Genomic DNA, 13,255 nt, shown 5'->3' with positions numbered 1-13,255 from the left:
TCCATGGCAAGAACATCCTTCCTCAGATAAGGTGACCAAAACTGCACGCAATACTCAAGGTGTGGTCTCACCAAGGCCCTGTACAACTGCAGCAAGACATCCTTGCTCCTGTACTCGAATCCTCTCACTATGAAGGCCAACATACCATTTGCCTTCTTAACCGCCTGCTACACCTGCATGTTTACCTTCAGCAGCTGGTGCACAAGGACACCCAGGTCTCATTGCACTTCCCCTTCTCCCAATCTATTGCCGTTCAGATAATAATCTGCTTTCCTTTTTTAGCCACCAAAGTGGATAACCTCGCATTTATCCACATTATACTGCATCTGCCCAATCACCGAACCTGTCCAAATCATACTGGAGTTTCTCGACTAAAAACAAGGGCATATAAGGTAGCCAAATCTAGTGGGAGGATAGAGGATTGTGAAAACTTTAAAAGACAGCAAAAAATAACAAAAAGATTGATTAAGAAAGGGAAGATAGATTATGAAAGTAAATTAGCAAAAAATATAAAAACAGATAGTAAGAGTTTTTATAGTTATATAAAAAGAAAAAGGGTGGCTAAAGTAAATGTTGGTCCCTTAGAGGATGAGACCGGGAAATTAATGGTGGGAAATATGGAGATGGCAAAAACACTGAATGAATATTTTATATCAGTCTTTACAGTAGAGGAACTAAGAATATCCCAACACTGGACAAACAGGGGGCTAAAGGGGGGGGAGGAGCTAAACACGATCAAAATCACTAAGGAAGTGGTACTCGGTAAAATGATGGGACTCAAGGCGGATAAATCACCTGGACCTGATGGCTTACATCCTAGGGTCTTGAGGGAAGTGGCGGTAGGGATTGTGGATGCATTGGTAATAATTTTCCAAAACTCCCTGGACTCGGCAAAGGTCCCGGCAGACTGGAAAACTGCTAATGTAACACCCTTATTTAAAAAGGGCAGTAGACAGAAGGCTGGAAACTATAGACCGGTTAGCCTAACATCTGTGGTAGGTAAAATTTTGGAGTCCATTATTAAGGAGACAGTAACAGGACATTTGGATAATCATAATTTAATAGGACAAAGTCAGCATGGTTTTATGAAGGGGAAGTCATGTTTGACAAATTTGCTGGAGTTCTTTGAGGAAGTAACATATAGGGTGGATAAAGGGGAACCAGTGGACGTAGTGTATTTAGGCTTCCAAAAGGCATTTGACAAGGTGCCACACAAAAGATTATTGCTTAAGATAAAAAATCACGGGATTGGGGGTAATATTCTGGCATGGATAGAGGATTGGCTATCTAACAGAAGGCAGAGAGTTGGGATAAATGGTTCATTCTCAGACTGGCAATCAGTAACTAGTGGTGTTCCGCAGGGGTCAGTGCTGGGTCCCCAACTCTTTACAATCTATATTAACGATTTGGAGGAGGGGACCGAGTGTAACATACCAAAGTTTGCAGGTGATACTAAGATGGGAGGGAAAGTAGTGAGTGAGGAGGACATAAAAAACCTGCAAGGGGACATAGACAGGCTAAGTAAGTGGGCAGAGATTTGGCAGATGGAATACAATACTGGAAAGTGTGAGGTTATGCACTTTGGCAGGAAAAATCGTAGAGCAAGTTATCTTAATGGCAAGAAACTGGAAAGTACTGAAGTACAAAGGGATCTGGGGGTCCTGGTGCACGAAACTCAAAAGGTTAGTATGCAGGTGCAGCAAGTGATTAAGAAGGCCAATGGAATGTTGGCTTTCATTGCTAGGGGGATAGAATATAAAAATAGGGAGGTATTGCTTCAGTTGTACAAGGTATTGCTGAGACCGCACCTGGAATACTGCATACAGTTTTGGTGTCCATACTTAAGAAAAGACATACTTGCTCTCGAGTCAGTACAAAGAAGGTTCACTCAGTTAATCCCGGGGATGAGGGGATGGACATATGAGGAGAGGTTGAGTAGATTGGGACTCTACTCATTGGAGTTCAGAAGAATGAGAGGCGATCTTATTGAAACATATAAGATTGTGAAGGGCTTGGATCGGGTGGATGCGGGGAGGATGTTCCCGATGATGGGTGAAACTAGAACTAGGGGGCATAGTCTTAGAATAAGGGGCTGCTCTTTCAAAACTGAGATGAGAAGGAACTACTTCACTCAGAGGGTGGTAGGTCCATGGAATATGCTGCCCCAAAAGGCTGTAGAAACTGCATCATTACATAAATTTAAAACAGAAATAGACAGTTTCCTAGAAGTAAAGGGAATTAAGGGTTACGGGGAGCGGGCAGGAATTTGGACATGAGTCTAGGTTCGGATCGTACATGGCCCTGTGGGTAGCGGAGCGGGCCCAGTGGCCATGTAGCCTGATCCTGCTCCTATTTCGTGTGTCTAATTCTGTTAGATTCAGGAGATGGTTCTGTGATAGTAGATTGGCGGTTAGGGTCAGATCAGCCATGATCTTATTGAATGGCGGAGCAGGCTCGAGGGGCCGATTGGCCTACTCCTGCTCCTATTTCTTATGTTCTTATGGCATCCTCCTCACAGCACACATACCCACACAGCTTTGTGTCGTCTGCAAACTTGGAAATATTACATCTAGTTCCCTCGTCTAGATCATTAATATATATTGTGAATAGCTGGGGTCCTAGGACCGATCCCTGCGGTACCCCACTTGTCACTGCCTGCCACTCGGAAAAAGACCCGTTTATTCCAACTCTTTGCTTCCTGTCTGCCAACCAGTTCTCTGTCCAAGTCAGTACCTTGCCCCCAATCCCATGTGCCTTAACTTTACACGCTAATCTCTTATACTGGACCTTATTGAAAGCCTTCTGAAAGTCCAAATACACCACATCCACTGGTTCTCCGTTATCTATTCTACCAGTTACATCTTCAAAAAATTCCAGTAGATTAGTCAAGCACGATTTACCTTTTGTAAATCCATGTTGACTTTGTCCGATCCTGTCACTGTTTTCCAAGTGCTCTGCTATTACATCTTTTATAATGGACTCTAGCATTTTCCCCACTACCGACGATGGCCTTTTCTTATTCCATGTTTTCTTATATTCTTGAATTGATTGCAGTGCTTCGTGCAGCAAGATCAATGCAACATCAAAATAACTATAATTATAAAATAGATAATTAAGGGAAAATTTGCAGGGCTATGGGGAAAGAGCAGGGGAGTGGGACTAATTGGATAGCTCAAAGAGCAGGCCCGATGGACCAGATGGCTTCCTTCTCTGCTGTATGATTCAAAAGAGCACTTACATATATGTTTAATTCACTTTTAGGTAATTTTCATACAGAATAACAATGTGTATAAAGGTTTACAGGACATGTGAGTAAATTGCTCACGGCAAGGGTCAACAATAAGTGTGTTTTTCATTAAGTGTTAAAAAGAAAAATTTTATTTTCTAAAGGATGGCACAGCAAGGTTGTGTATAAGATGGTATATACAAGATGATTTTGTGCTGACAGTGGAGAAACTGCACTCTTGAGAGCAGGAATGTGGAATCACACTTATAGGGCTGAATTTTTCGGGGTGGCAGCGGTGATGGGTCGGGTGGGAATGTTGTTATTTTTGACCGGGTTGGGAACCTGCTGTCATCTTGCTTCCATGCGCCTTTCCCACAGGCGCATCTGTCATCGTGGAGCCAACCCGACCAGTAGCGGCGGGGGACCCAATTGAGATCATTATCAGGTAGTTGAGAGGCACTTAAGAGCCTTTATTCACTTACTTTTTAAATTTCCCTGCATGACTCACGCAGCTCGGGAGCCACGTCTCTCAACCTGAGGCGTGAGTACCGTGGCCATTGCTTCAGCTGATTACTTGACAGCATGGTAAACAAACCAAAATAAAAACATGTTGATTACATCAGTTAACAGATTGATGGAGATTCTGTTCTATTTGAAAAGCTACTGGTAAATGTTAATTTAGAAAGTCCTAAAGGGATGCAAGTGCTACCCTGGATGGTGCGGGAGATACATTTTTACCTGGACATTCTCGCCTGTTGCCTTCCAACTCAACAGTAATTGTAGTGAATTGACCTGCAGTATAAAAAATGACATGTACCATTTAAATAAATGTTTGTGTTGTTTCTGGTCAGGTTTTTCTCACAGTATACTGTGATTGTGATTGTACAGTTACACAGTAAATCATGCCATCAACTGTAACAATTTCATTCTCATCACTCATTCCACTGGTTCAATTTGCTTTCAGTCCCTGAATATGATTAATTTAATTTTTCAGTCTGAGAGTTTAGGGTGAATTTCTGCAGAGGTTCTCTCTCTTGTCCATTGTTAACTTCAACGGAAGAGCTGTAGAAATCCCATAAACACATTGTAAGCATCAATTACACTGTTTGTCAGGGATTCCGCAGCTCTTCCACTGAACTTGCATACGATTGTAAATCCACCCCTTTACAATTACATTTAAAATCTGCTTAATTTTATGTATTACCTATACATACACATTTTTTATTTGTATCAGTTACTGATACAAAAGTCTATAGATTTGTGACTAAAGCACCAATAACTTCCCAATTAATGTACATTTTTAATTATGTTCTTGACCGTATTTGTAGATGGCATCACATCATTAAATAATTATATTTAAATATTTCTTTGTCACTCATATATAACTTATATTATTGTAGAGTAAAGATTCAACACCCACTATTTTAGATTAAACTTAAAATTTAATGTGGCCATGGTCCCTTTAAGGATCCCGGCTTAAAACCCGTCATGAATGATGTCACCAGACCCGCACCATCTCATTGGGTCGGGTAACGCGCTGGGCGGGCTTAATAGGCCCCATTAAGGCAAGTTCATTTTCTACAGCGGGATGGCGCCAGCAGCAGGGTCGCAACCCGCCACGGACACCGGCTGCACCGGAACCACCAAGGTAAAGAAAATTCCGGCCATAGTGTTTGTAAATGTGTGTGTTCAACTCTAATTGCTATTATTTCTAATGCAGGAATTGATGGGCTGTCACTGGAAATCTCTAATATTGTTGATATTAGGGGTGAAACAAATCAAGAAATTGCTATGAGGATGAACACAGATGTCAAAAGCAACAATCAATTCTACACTGACCTGAATGATTTCCAGGTACTTACACTATTTGAAATATATGCAAAAATAAAAAGATTTCAGGACAGTTCTACCCAAATTATGGTAATTGTTAATCCTAAATGTCATTTAGTATGATTTGGGGCTGGATTTTGCTTGCGCTCAGAGGGCGGGTTTGGAGGCGGGTCCGCTGTCAAAATAGGAAAGATTGACAGCGGGTAGGAAACCCGCTGTCAACCCGCCACCACGCGAGTCTCCCAGGTGTCGGGTCTGCCTGTAGAGAACTGACCCGACACCAAGTGGCGGGGGAGACAATTGAGATCATTAAATGGCTTGTTAACAGCCAATTTAATGCTATTTTGAGGCTACCTTCCAATTTTACGTGCTCCCCCAGGGTTATCCACTGCTCGGGGAATACGCCACCTCACCCTGTTGTGAGTTCAGTCTGCTTTGATGTATCTGATAAGCTGACAGCTGCAGAAGTGGTATAAAGGATGCCATGTTGCAGATGTTCAGTTTCAGGGCGCAGAAACTGTTGGTTACTGCATTTGTAAGACATATAGAGATTTCTTTAGCTTGCAAGTGTTTAGAGCCAACTGTATAATCAGTGCCACCTCATTGGAACAACCCCTCTTACCATTGACCGATCGCTTCTGTCATCTCACCTGCAGCTGCCATCTATTGCAGCAAAATCACTGCCCTTGGAAGAAACACACCTTGGTCCTCTGAATGCTTCCACGATCAGCCCCAACACCAACATCACCAACCTTCTCCGCAATCAGCTGGTGCTGCACAGGAGACAGGGCATCAGCACCCGACCACATTGCTGCCCGGGATGCCAGGGATGGCCTTACCATGGCCAGATTTACTTCACTTGACACTGTACACCCTGGCTGCCACATGATGCGCCAGATTGGCACCACCCTGCACCAACACCATAAAGCATCCCAACAATGCCCAAGCCATTCCTTTCGCACTCATCGCCATTGCGGAGGATACCGTTATGTCTCACCATTCACTGCAACTCACTAAGCCATTTCAAAAGTTGCACACAAATCTGTCCAAGAACGCAAAGTGTTGAAAATAAAGATTTCAATGTTTGCCTGCACGTTAACAGAAACTTCACATGAACATTGGCTATAACACCCAAGTGCCTACCCTTGTGTGTTGTTAGTTGGTATGACTGGACTAGGATGAGGGTGAGTGTGAGGGGTGGCTAGTGAGATGAGGAAGTAATAATGTAGATAGAGAGGGATGGATGGAGGTGCAAGGTAAGTTGGTGTGAGTAAGGATGTGCAGGAGAAGGGTATGGAAGGCAGAGTGATGAGGATGCGATGAGGGTGAGGTCGAGTATGGCATTGCAGTAACGTTTCGTGATCAACTGAGATCATTGAAAGGTTTGTGCCACTGCAGCCAGGCACTCCTGACGACATCCCTGCTTGTGTCCTGCTGTGCACCGTGCAACCAGGCTGTGTTGTTCTGCTGGGGAGGTCTCTTCCGCCCATGGGAAGGGAAGAGAATCTCCCTGCGTGCTGTGACTCCCTCCACAAGCATATGGAGGGAGTCATGCGTGAGCCTGGGTGCAGATGTGCATCTTTGTGCAGTGCTCGTCAGTGTTTGCAGCACCTCAATGCTGCAGAACACTGACATCACAACTGTCAAAATCAATGTGGCCATGGTCCCTTTAAGGAAACCGACTGATGATGATGTAATCAAATGACGTCATCAGACCCGCTTCCTGTTAATTGGCCAGGAACCCCGCAGGGTGGGCTTTACAAGGCCCACCTACGGAAAATCTTTTTGAGAGAGCGGTTGCAGACGGGAGCATGACTGGAACCCGCCATCCAGCTCTCCCACCGCCATCCCACCTCCGCAGGGAAAATCCAGCCCTTGGTACATTGGCATGGTAGAATTTGTTGGCAGTTTTTACTTAAATTTTCTCTGAGCGCTCATTCTTTTTGCTTCTAATTTTAATGGTAGAATTCTGATGGAATTTTTGTTCTAATTTCATTGAACTGAGCTTCTGTTCTTTAGTTTTTATTGGCATTTTGGCTGTAATCTTTATCGATTTACTGCATAAATACTGACAGTGATTACTATTGTTACAGTATTGAGTGTTGTCAACAATATCCCGATATGCAACAATGATAAAGAGGGAATAGCACAACTCATTCTCTGTTGAACCAATTCGTCCTCAACCAATAGGACTGAGTTTGTGATTATTGTATAGAGCAAGTATCATACACTGATCTTACATTCAGTTGGCCCATACATGCTAACTTACAACATTTGGAAAATCTGATGAACAACTTCAGAGAAGCTGACACAACCAAAAATAAGCTGATAACTCAAAAAGCAACATACAACTGAATGAACAGTGCTAAATAAAGGCCTCTGACCAAGGCTACTGCTTCAAGGTGACTGAATTGAATTTTCTTTATTACTTAGAATTTTGGGATTTTAATTGCTGGCCTCATGTATGGCATATGAAAAGAATTAGTTACAGTGGGAGTGTAGTTGGTCATGACCTAAACTGCAGCTATATAGAATCACAGTACGGAAGGAGGCCATTCTGGCCAATCATGCCTGTGTCAGCTCTTGAAAGTGCTATGCAATTAGTCCTACTGTCCTGCTCTTCCCCCATAGCCCTGCAAAATTTTCCTTTTCAAGTATGTATGCAATTTCCTTTTGAAAGTTACTGTTGAATCTGCTTCCACCACACTTTCAGGCAGTGCATTTCAAATCGTAACAACTCACTGCGTAAAAATTCTCCTCATCATAGAAAAATATTCAATATTCAATCAGTTGTGTTATAAGAACATAAGAACATAAGAAATAGGAGCAGGAGTAGGCCAATCGGCCCCTCGAGCCTGCTCCGCCATTCAATAAGATCATGGCTGATCTGATCCTAACCGCCAATCCACTATCAGAGAACCATCTCCTGAATCTAACAGAATTAGACACACGAAATAGGAGCAGGATCAGGCTACACGGCCCCTGGGCCCGCTCCGCTACCCACAGGGCCATGACCGATCCGAACCTAGACTCATGTCCAAATTCCTGCCCGCTCCCCGTAACCCTTAATTCCCTTTACTTCTAGGAAACTGTCTATTTCTGTTTTAAATTGATGTAATGATGTAGCTTCTACAGCTTTTTGGGGCAGCATATTCCATGGACCTACCACCCCCTGAGTGAAGTAGTTCCTCCTCATCTCAGTTTTGAAAGAGCAGCCCCTTATTCTAAGACTATGCCCCCTAGTTCTAGTTTCACCCATCATCGGGAACATCTTCCCCGCATCCACCCGATCCAACCCCTTCACAATCTTATATGTTTCAATAAGATCGCCTCTCATTCTTCTGAACTCCAATGAGTAGAGTCCCAATCTACTCAAACTCTCCTCATATGTCCATCCCCTCATCCCCGGGATTAACCGAGTGAACCTTCTTTGTACTGACTCGAGAGCAAGTATGTCCTTTCTTAAGTATGGACACCAAAACTGTACGCAGTATTCCAGGTGCGGTCTCACCAATACCTTGTACAACTGAAGCAATACCTCCCTATTTTTATATTCTATCCCCCTAGCAATGAAAGCCAACATTCCATTGGCCTTCTTAATCACTTGCTGCACCTGCATACTAACCTTTTGAGTTTCGTGCACCAGGACCCCCAGATCCCTTTGTACTTCAGTACTTTCCAGTTTCTTGCCATTAAGATAATAACTTGCTCTACGATTTTTCCTGCCAAAGTGCATAACCTCACACTTTCCAGTATTGTATTCCATCTGCCAAATCTCTGCCCACTTACTTAGCCTGTCGATGTCCCCTTGCAGGTTTTTTATGTCCTCCTCACTCACTACTTTCCCTCCCATCTTAGTATCATCTGCAAACTTTGATATGTTACACTCGGTCCCCTCCTCCAAATCATTAATATAGATTGTAGAGAGTTGGGGACCCAGCACTGACCCCTGCGGAACACCACTAGTTACTGATTGCCAGTCTGAGAATGAACCATTTATCCCAACTCTCTGCCTTCTGTTAGATAGCCAATCCTCTATCCATGCCAGAATATTACCCCCAATCCCGTGATTTTTTATCTTAAGCAATAATCTTTTGTGTGGCACCTTGTCAAATGCCTTTTGGAAGTCTAAATACACTACGTCCACTGGTTCCCCTTTATCCAGCCTATACGTTACTTCCTCAAAGAACTCCAGCAAATTTGTCAAACATGACTTCCCCTTCATAAAACCATGCTGACTTTGTCCTATTAAATTATGATTATCCAAATGTCCTGTTACTGTCTCCTTAATAATGGACTCCAAAATTTTACCTACCACAGATGTTAGGCTAACCGGTCTATAGTTTCCAGCCTTCTGTCTACTGCCCTTTTTAAATAAGGGTGTTACATTAGCAGTTTTCCAGTCTGCCGGGACCTTTGCCGAGTCCAGGGAGTTTTGGAAAATTATTACCAATGCATCCACAATCCCTACCGCCACTTCCCTCAAGACCCTAGGATGTAAGCCATCAGGTCCAGGTGATTTATCCGCCTTGAGTCCCATCATTTTACCGAGTACCACTTCCTTAGTGATTTTGATCGTGTTTAGCTCCTCCCCCCCCTTTAGCCCCCTGTTTGTCCAGTGTTGGGATATTCTTAGTTCCTCTACTGTAAAGACTGATATAAAATATTCATTCAGTGTTTTTGCCATCTCCATATTTCCCACCATTAATTTCCCGGTCTCATCCTCTAAGGGACCAACATTTACTTTAGCTACCCTTTTTCTTTTTATATAACTATAAAAACTCTTACTCTCTGTTTTTATATTTTTTGCTAATTTACTTTCATAATCTATCTTCCCTTTCTTAATCAATCTTTTTGTTATTTTTTTGCTGTCTTTTAAAGTTTTCCCAATCCTCTATCCTCCCACTAGATTTGGCTACCTTATATGCCCTTGTTTTTAGTCGAATACTATCCTTAATTTCTTTACTTAGCCACGGATGGCTGTCTTTTCTTTTACACCCTTTTCTTCTCAGTGGAATATATATTTTTTGGAAGTTGTAAAATAACTCCTTAAATGTACACCACTGATCATGTATCGTCTTACCCATTAATCTATTTTCCCAATCCACTCTACTCAATTCCGCTCTCATACCGTCATAGTCTCCTTTATTCAAGCTTAGCACGCTTGTTTGAGATCCAACCTTCTCACTCTCTAATTGAATATGGAATTCAACCATGTTATGGTCACTCATTCCAAGGGGATCCTTTACTAGCACATTTTTAATTAATCCTGTCTCGTTACACAGGACCAGATCTAAGGTTGCTTGCCCCCTGGTCGGTTCAGTTACATATTGCTCAAGAAACCCATCTCTAATACACTCAATGAACTCATCCTCAAGGCAGCCCTGCCCAATTTGATTTGTCCAATTAATATGATAGTTAAAATCCCCCATAATTATAGATGCTCCCTATTACAAGCCTCAACTATTTCCTGATTGATACTCCGTCCAACAGAGTTGCAACTGTTCGGAGGCCTATAGACTACGCCCACTAGTGTTTTTTTCCCCTTATTATTCCTTACCTCCACCCAAACTGTTTCATTATCCTGATCTTTTGACCCAATATCATTTCTCTGTATTACAGTGATTCCTTCCTTTATTAACATAGCCACCCCACCTCCCCTTCCTGCCTGTCCTTCCTGATCGTTAAATAACCTGGTATGTTTAATTCCCAGGCATTGTCACCCTGCAGCCATGTTTCTGTAATGGCCACAAGATCATACCCATATGTAGTTATTTGTGCCATTAACTCGTCTATTTTGTTACGAATGCTACGTGCATTCAGATAGAGAACTTTCAAATATGTTTTGTGACACTTAGTTCCTGCTTTTGCCCTTTTTATTACTTTACCTTTTACTCCATACCTTCTGCCCCTTCCTGACACGCTCTGGTTTTTAATTTCCCCACTGCTACCTAAGTCTATGACCTTCTCTGTTGTCATTTTTATTAGTTGCACTCTAGGAACCTCCCCCCCACTAGTTAGTTTAAAGCCCTCTCTACAGCCCTGGTTATATGATCCACCAGGACTCTAGTCCCAGCACTGGCCAAGTGAAGCCCGTCCCAACGGAACAGCTCCCTCCTGCCCCAGTACTGGTGCCAGTGTCCCAGGAAGCAAAACCCATTTCTCCCACACCAGTCTTTGAGCCACGCATTTAACTCTCTAATTTTATTTGTCCTAGCCAAATTCGCTCGTGGCTCAGGTAATAATCCAGAGATTATTACCCTTGTGGTTCTGCTTTTTAATTTGGCCCCTAGCTGCTCAAACTCCCTCAGCAGAACCTCCTTCCTTGTCCTGTGGGGGGTGGGGGTGAAACTAAAACACACAACAGTTACATTTTTGCTATGGTGGATTTAGAGGTTTTTTGCGAGGGGAATTGAGCTCTGGTGGGGCAGAATATTCTATTTAAGGTGGTATGGGGTCTGGGGGCATGCTGCCCCCCCAGGAATTTTTTAGCTTTGATACTTTTTATGGTGCATTTTGAAATGTACTATGATTCTTTTCCACCAGATAGTCTATAAAGAATGTTTTGTTTAATCCTGTAAAGTAGAAAAAGTGTTACTGTAACTATCAGGAAAAACTGAATAGGCTAGGGCTCTTTTCTCCAGAAAAGAGAATGCTGAGGGATGACCTGATGGAGCTCTTTAAGATAATGAAAGGATTTGATAAGGTAGAAGTGGAATAAATGTTTTCACTTGTGAAGGTGTGCAAAACTAGAGGTTATAAATATAAGATAGTCACTAATAAATCCAACAGGGAATTCAGGAGAAAGTTGTTTACCCAAAGAGTGGTAACCCCCAAAGAGTGGTACGACATGGAGTAGCTGAGGTGACGAGCATCTTATGTTCATTAATAAATAGACATTCTTATTATGAACACAGCTAGCTTTTGCTAGTTACTTTATTGAGCACATGTGGACTAGGTACTGTATCTGTAGAGGCTTCCATCTTGACTGCTGCCTTGTGGGTAGCCTAGTGCCTCATGGGTAATGTAGTCTTAATATACATACAGCTGGGTAGTGTAGTCTTAATACAGCTCTACACAGCTCTACGGCTCCACCTAGTGTCCACTATAGAATGACATGTTATTGATCATTACATCCCCCTTTCTTTGAGGTTTAACAAAATCAATATCAATCAACTTTCAAGAAAACAATAAAGATAATATCAGTCACACTTTTGTTAGTGCTCTATAAACATAAACATTTTAAAAACAGTCAACACATTTTCAAAGCTTTACATTGTACTCAAAGATTAAGTCTATCAGGCTTTTTTACTTCACGTGTGGATCTTCGCAACACGGGTAAGTCTGATGTGTCTTCATGAGATTGTTCTGGCGGTGAATGACAAGATGCAGTTGCGGCATTGTCATCAATCTGCTCTTGTATAGATCGAGGTCTCCTTGCGATCTTTGCTTGGAGAGGGTTTCAGTGTTTCCTTCACTCTTCATGCTATAACTCTCAATGTAGTCAATGCACTCTCGAAAAACTGCTGGCAGCTGGATCCCATCATACAGCATAGTCCTCTCAGCAGCCTCGGCTAATGGAACACCAGAGATTGGCCTGAGGAAAGAAGGAGTATCCACCGGAACTGCTTCCTGCTCTGGTGCAGGCTTCTTCTTTTTCTTTTTCTCTTTCCACTGCTTAACAACATCTGCTGCGGTTATATCTTTGGACTTTTTCTCCTTGTGTATTTTCCCCCCTCCCTCCCTCGCTCCCCCTCCCTCCCTCGCTCCCCCCTCTCTCTCTCCCCCCCTCTCTCCCCCCCTCTCTCCCCCCCTCTCTCCCCCTCTCCCCCTCTCTCCCCCCTCCCTCTCTCCCCCTCCCTCCCTCCCTCTCTCCCCCCTCCCTCCCTCCCTCCCTCTCTCCCCCCTTCCTCCCTCCCTCTCTCCCCTCCCTCCCTCCCTCTCTCCCCCTCCCTCCCTCCCTCCCTCTCTCCCCCCTCCCTCTCCCTCCCTCCCTCCCTCTCTCCCCCTCTCTCCCCCTCCCTCCCTCCCTCCCTCCCTCTCTCCCCCTCCCTCTCCCTCCCTCCCTCCCTCTCTCCCCCTCCCTCCCTCCCTCCCTCCCTCCCTCTCTCCCCCTCCCTCTCCCTCTCTCCCTCCCTCCCTCCCTCTCTCCCCCTCCCTCTCTCCCCCTCCCTCTCTCCCCCTCCCTCCCCCTCCCTC

The 13,255-nt window shown here is 43.7% G+C and overlaps 1 protein-coding gene across 2 annotated transcripts in view; it reads left to right on the top strand.

The window, feature by feature from the left end:
- Window positions 1-13,255, top strand: part of man2a1 (mannosidase, alpha, class 2A, member 1) — a 355,305-nt gene that overhangs the window by 267,377 nt on the left and 74,673 nt on the right. For both annotated transcript variants that reach the window (XM_085987444.1, XM_085987435.1), the window contains exon 17: window positions 4,947-5,080. In XM_085987444.1, the coding sequence (XP_085843570.1) occupies window positions 4,947-5,080 (134 nt within the window). The remainder of the gene's footprint in view (window positions 1-4,946; window positions 5,081-13,255) is intronic.

The sequence above is a fragment of the Somniosus microcephalus genome, chromosome 1 (assembly GCF_052327205.1).
Source record: "Somniosus microcephalus isolate GS21.2 chromosome 1, FLI_Smic_1.0, whole genome shotgun sequence".
Lineage (NCBI taxonomy): Eukaryota > Metazoa > Chordata > Chondrichthyes > Squaliformes > Somniosidae > Somniosus > Somniosus microcephalus.
Note: the sequence above shows the minus strand (reverse complement) of the source record. Positions and strands in the feature narration are given on the sequence as shown.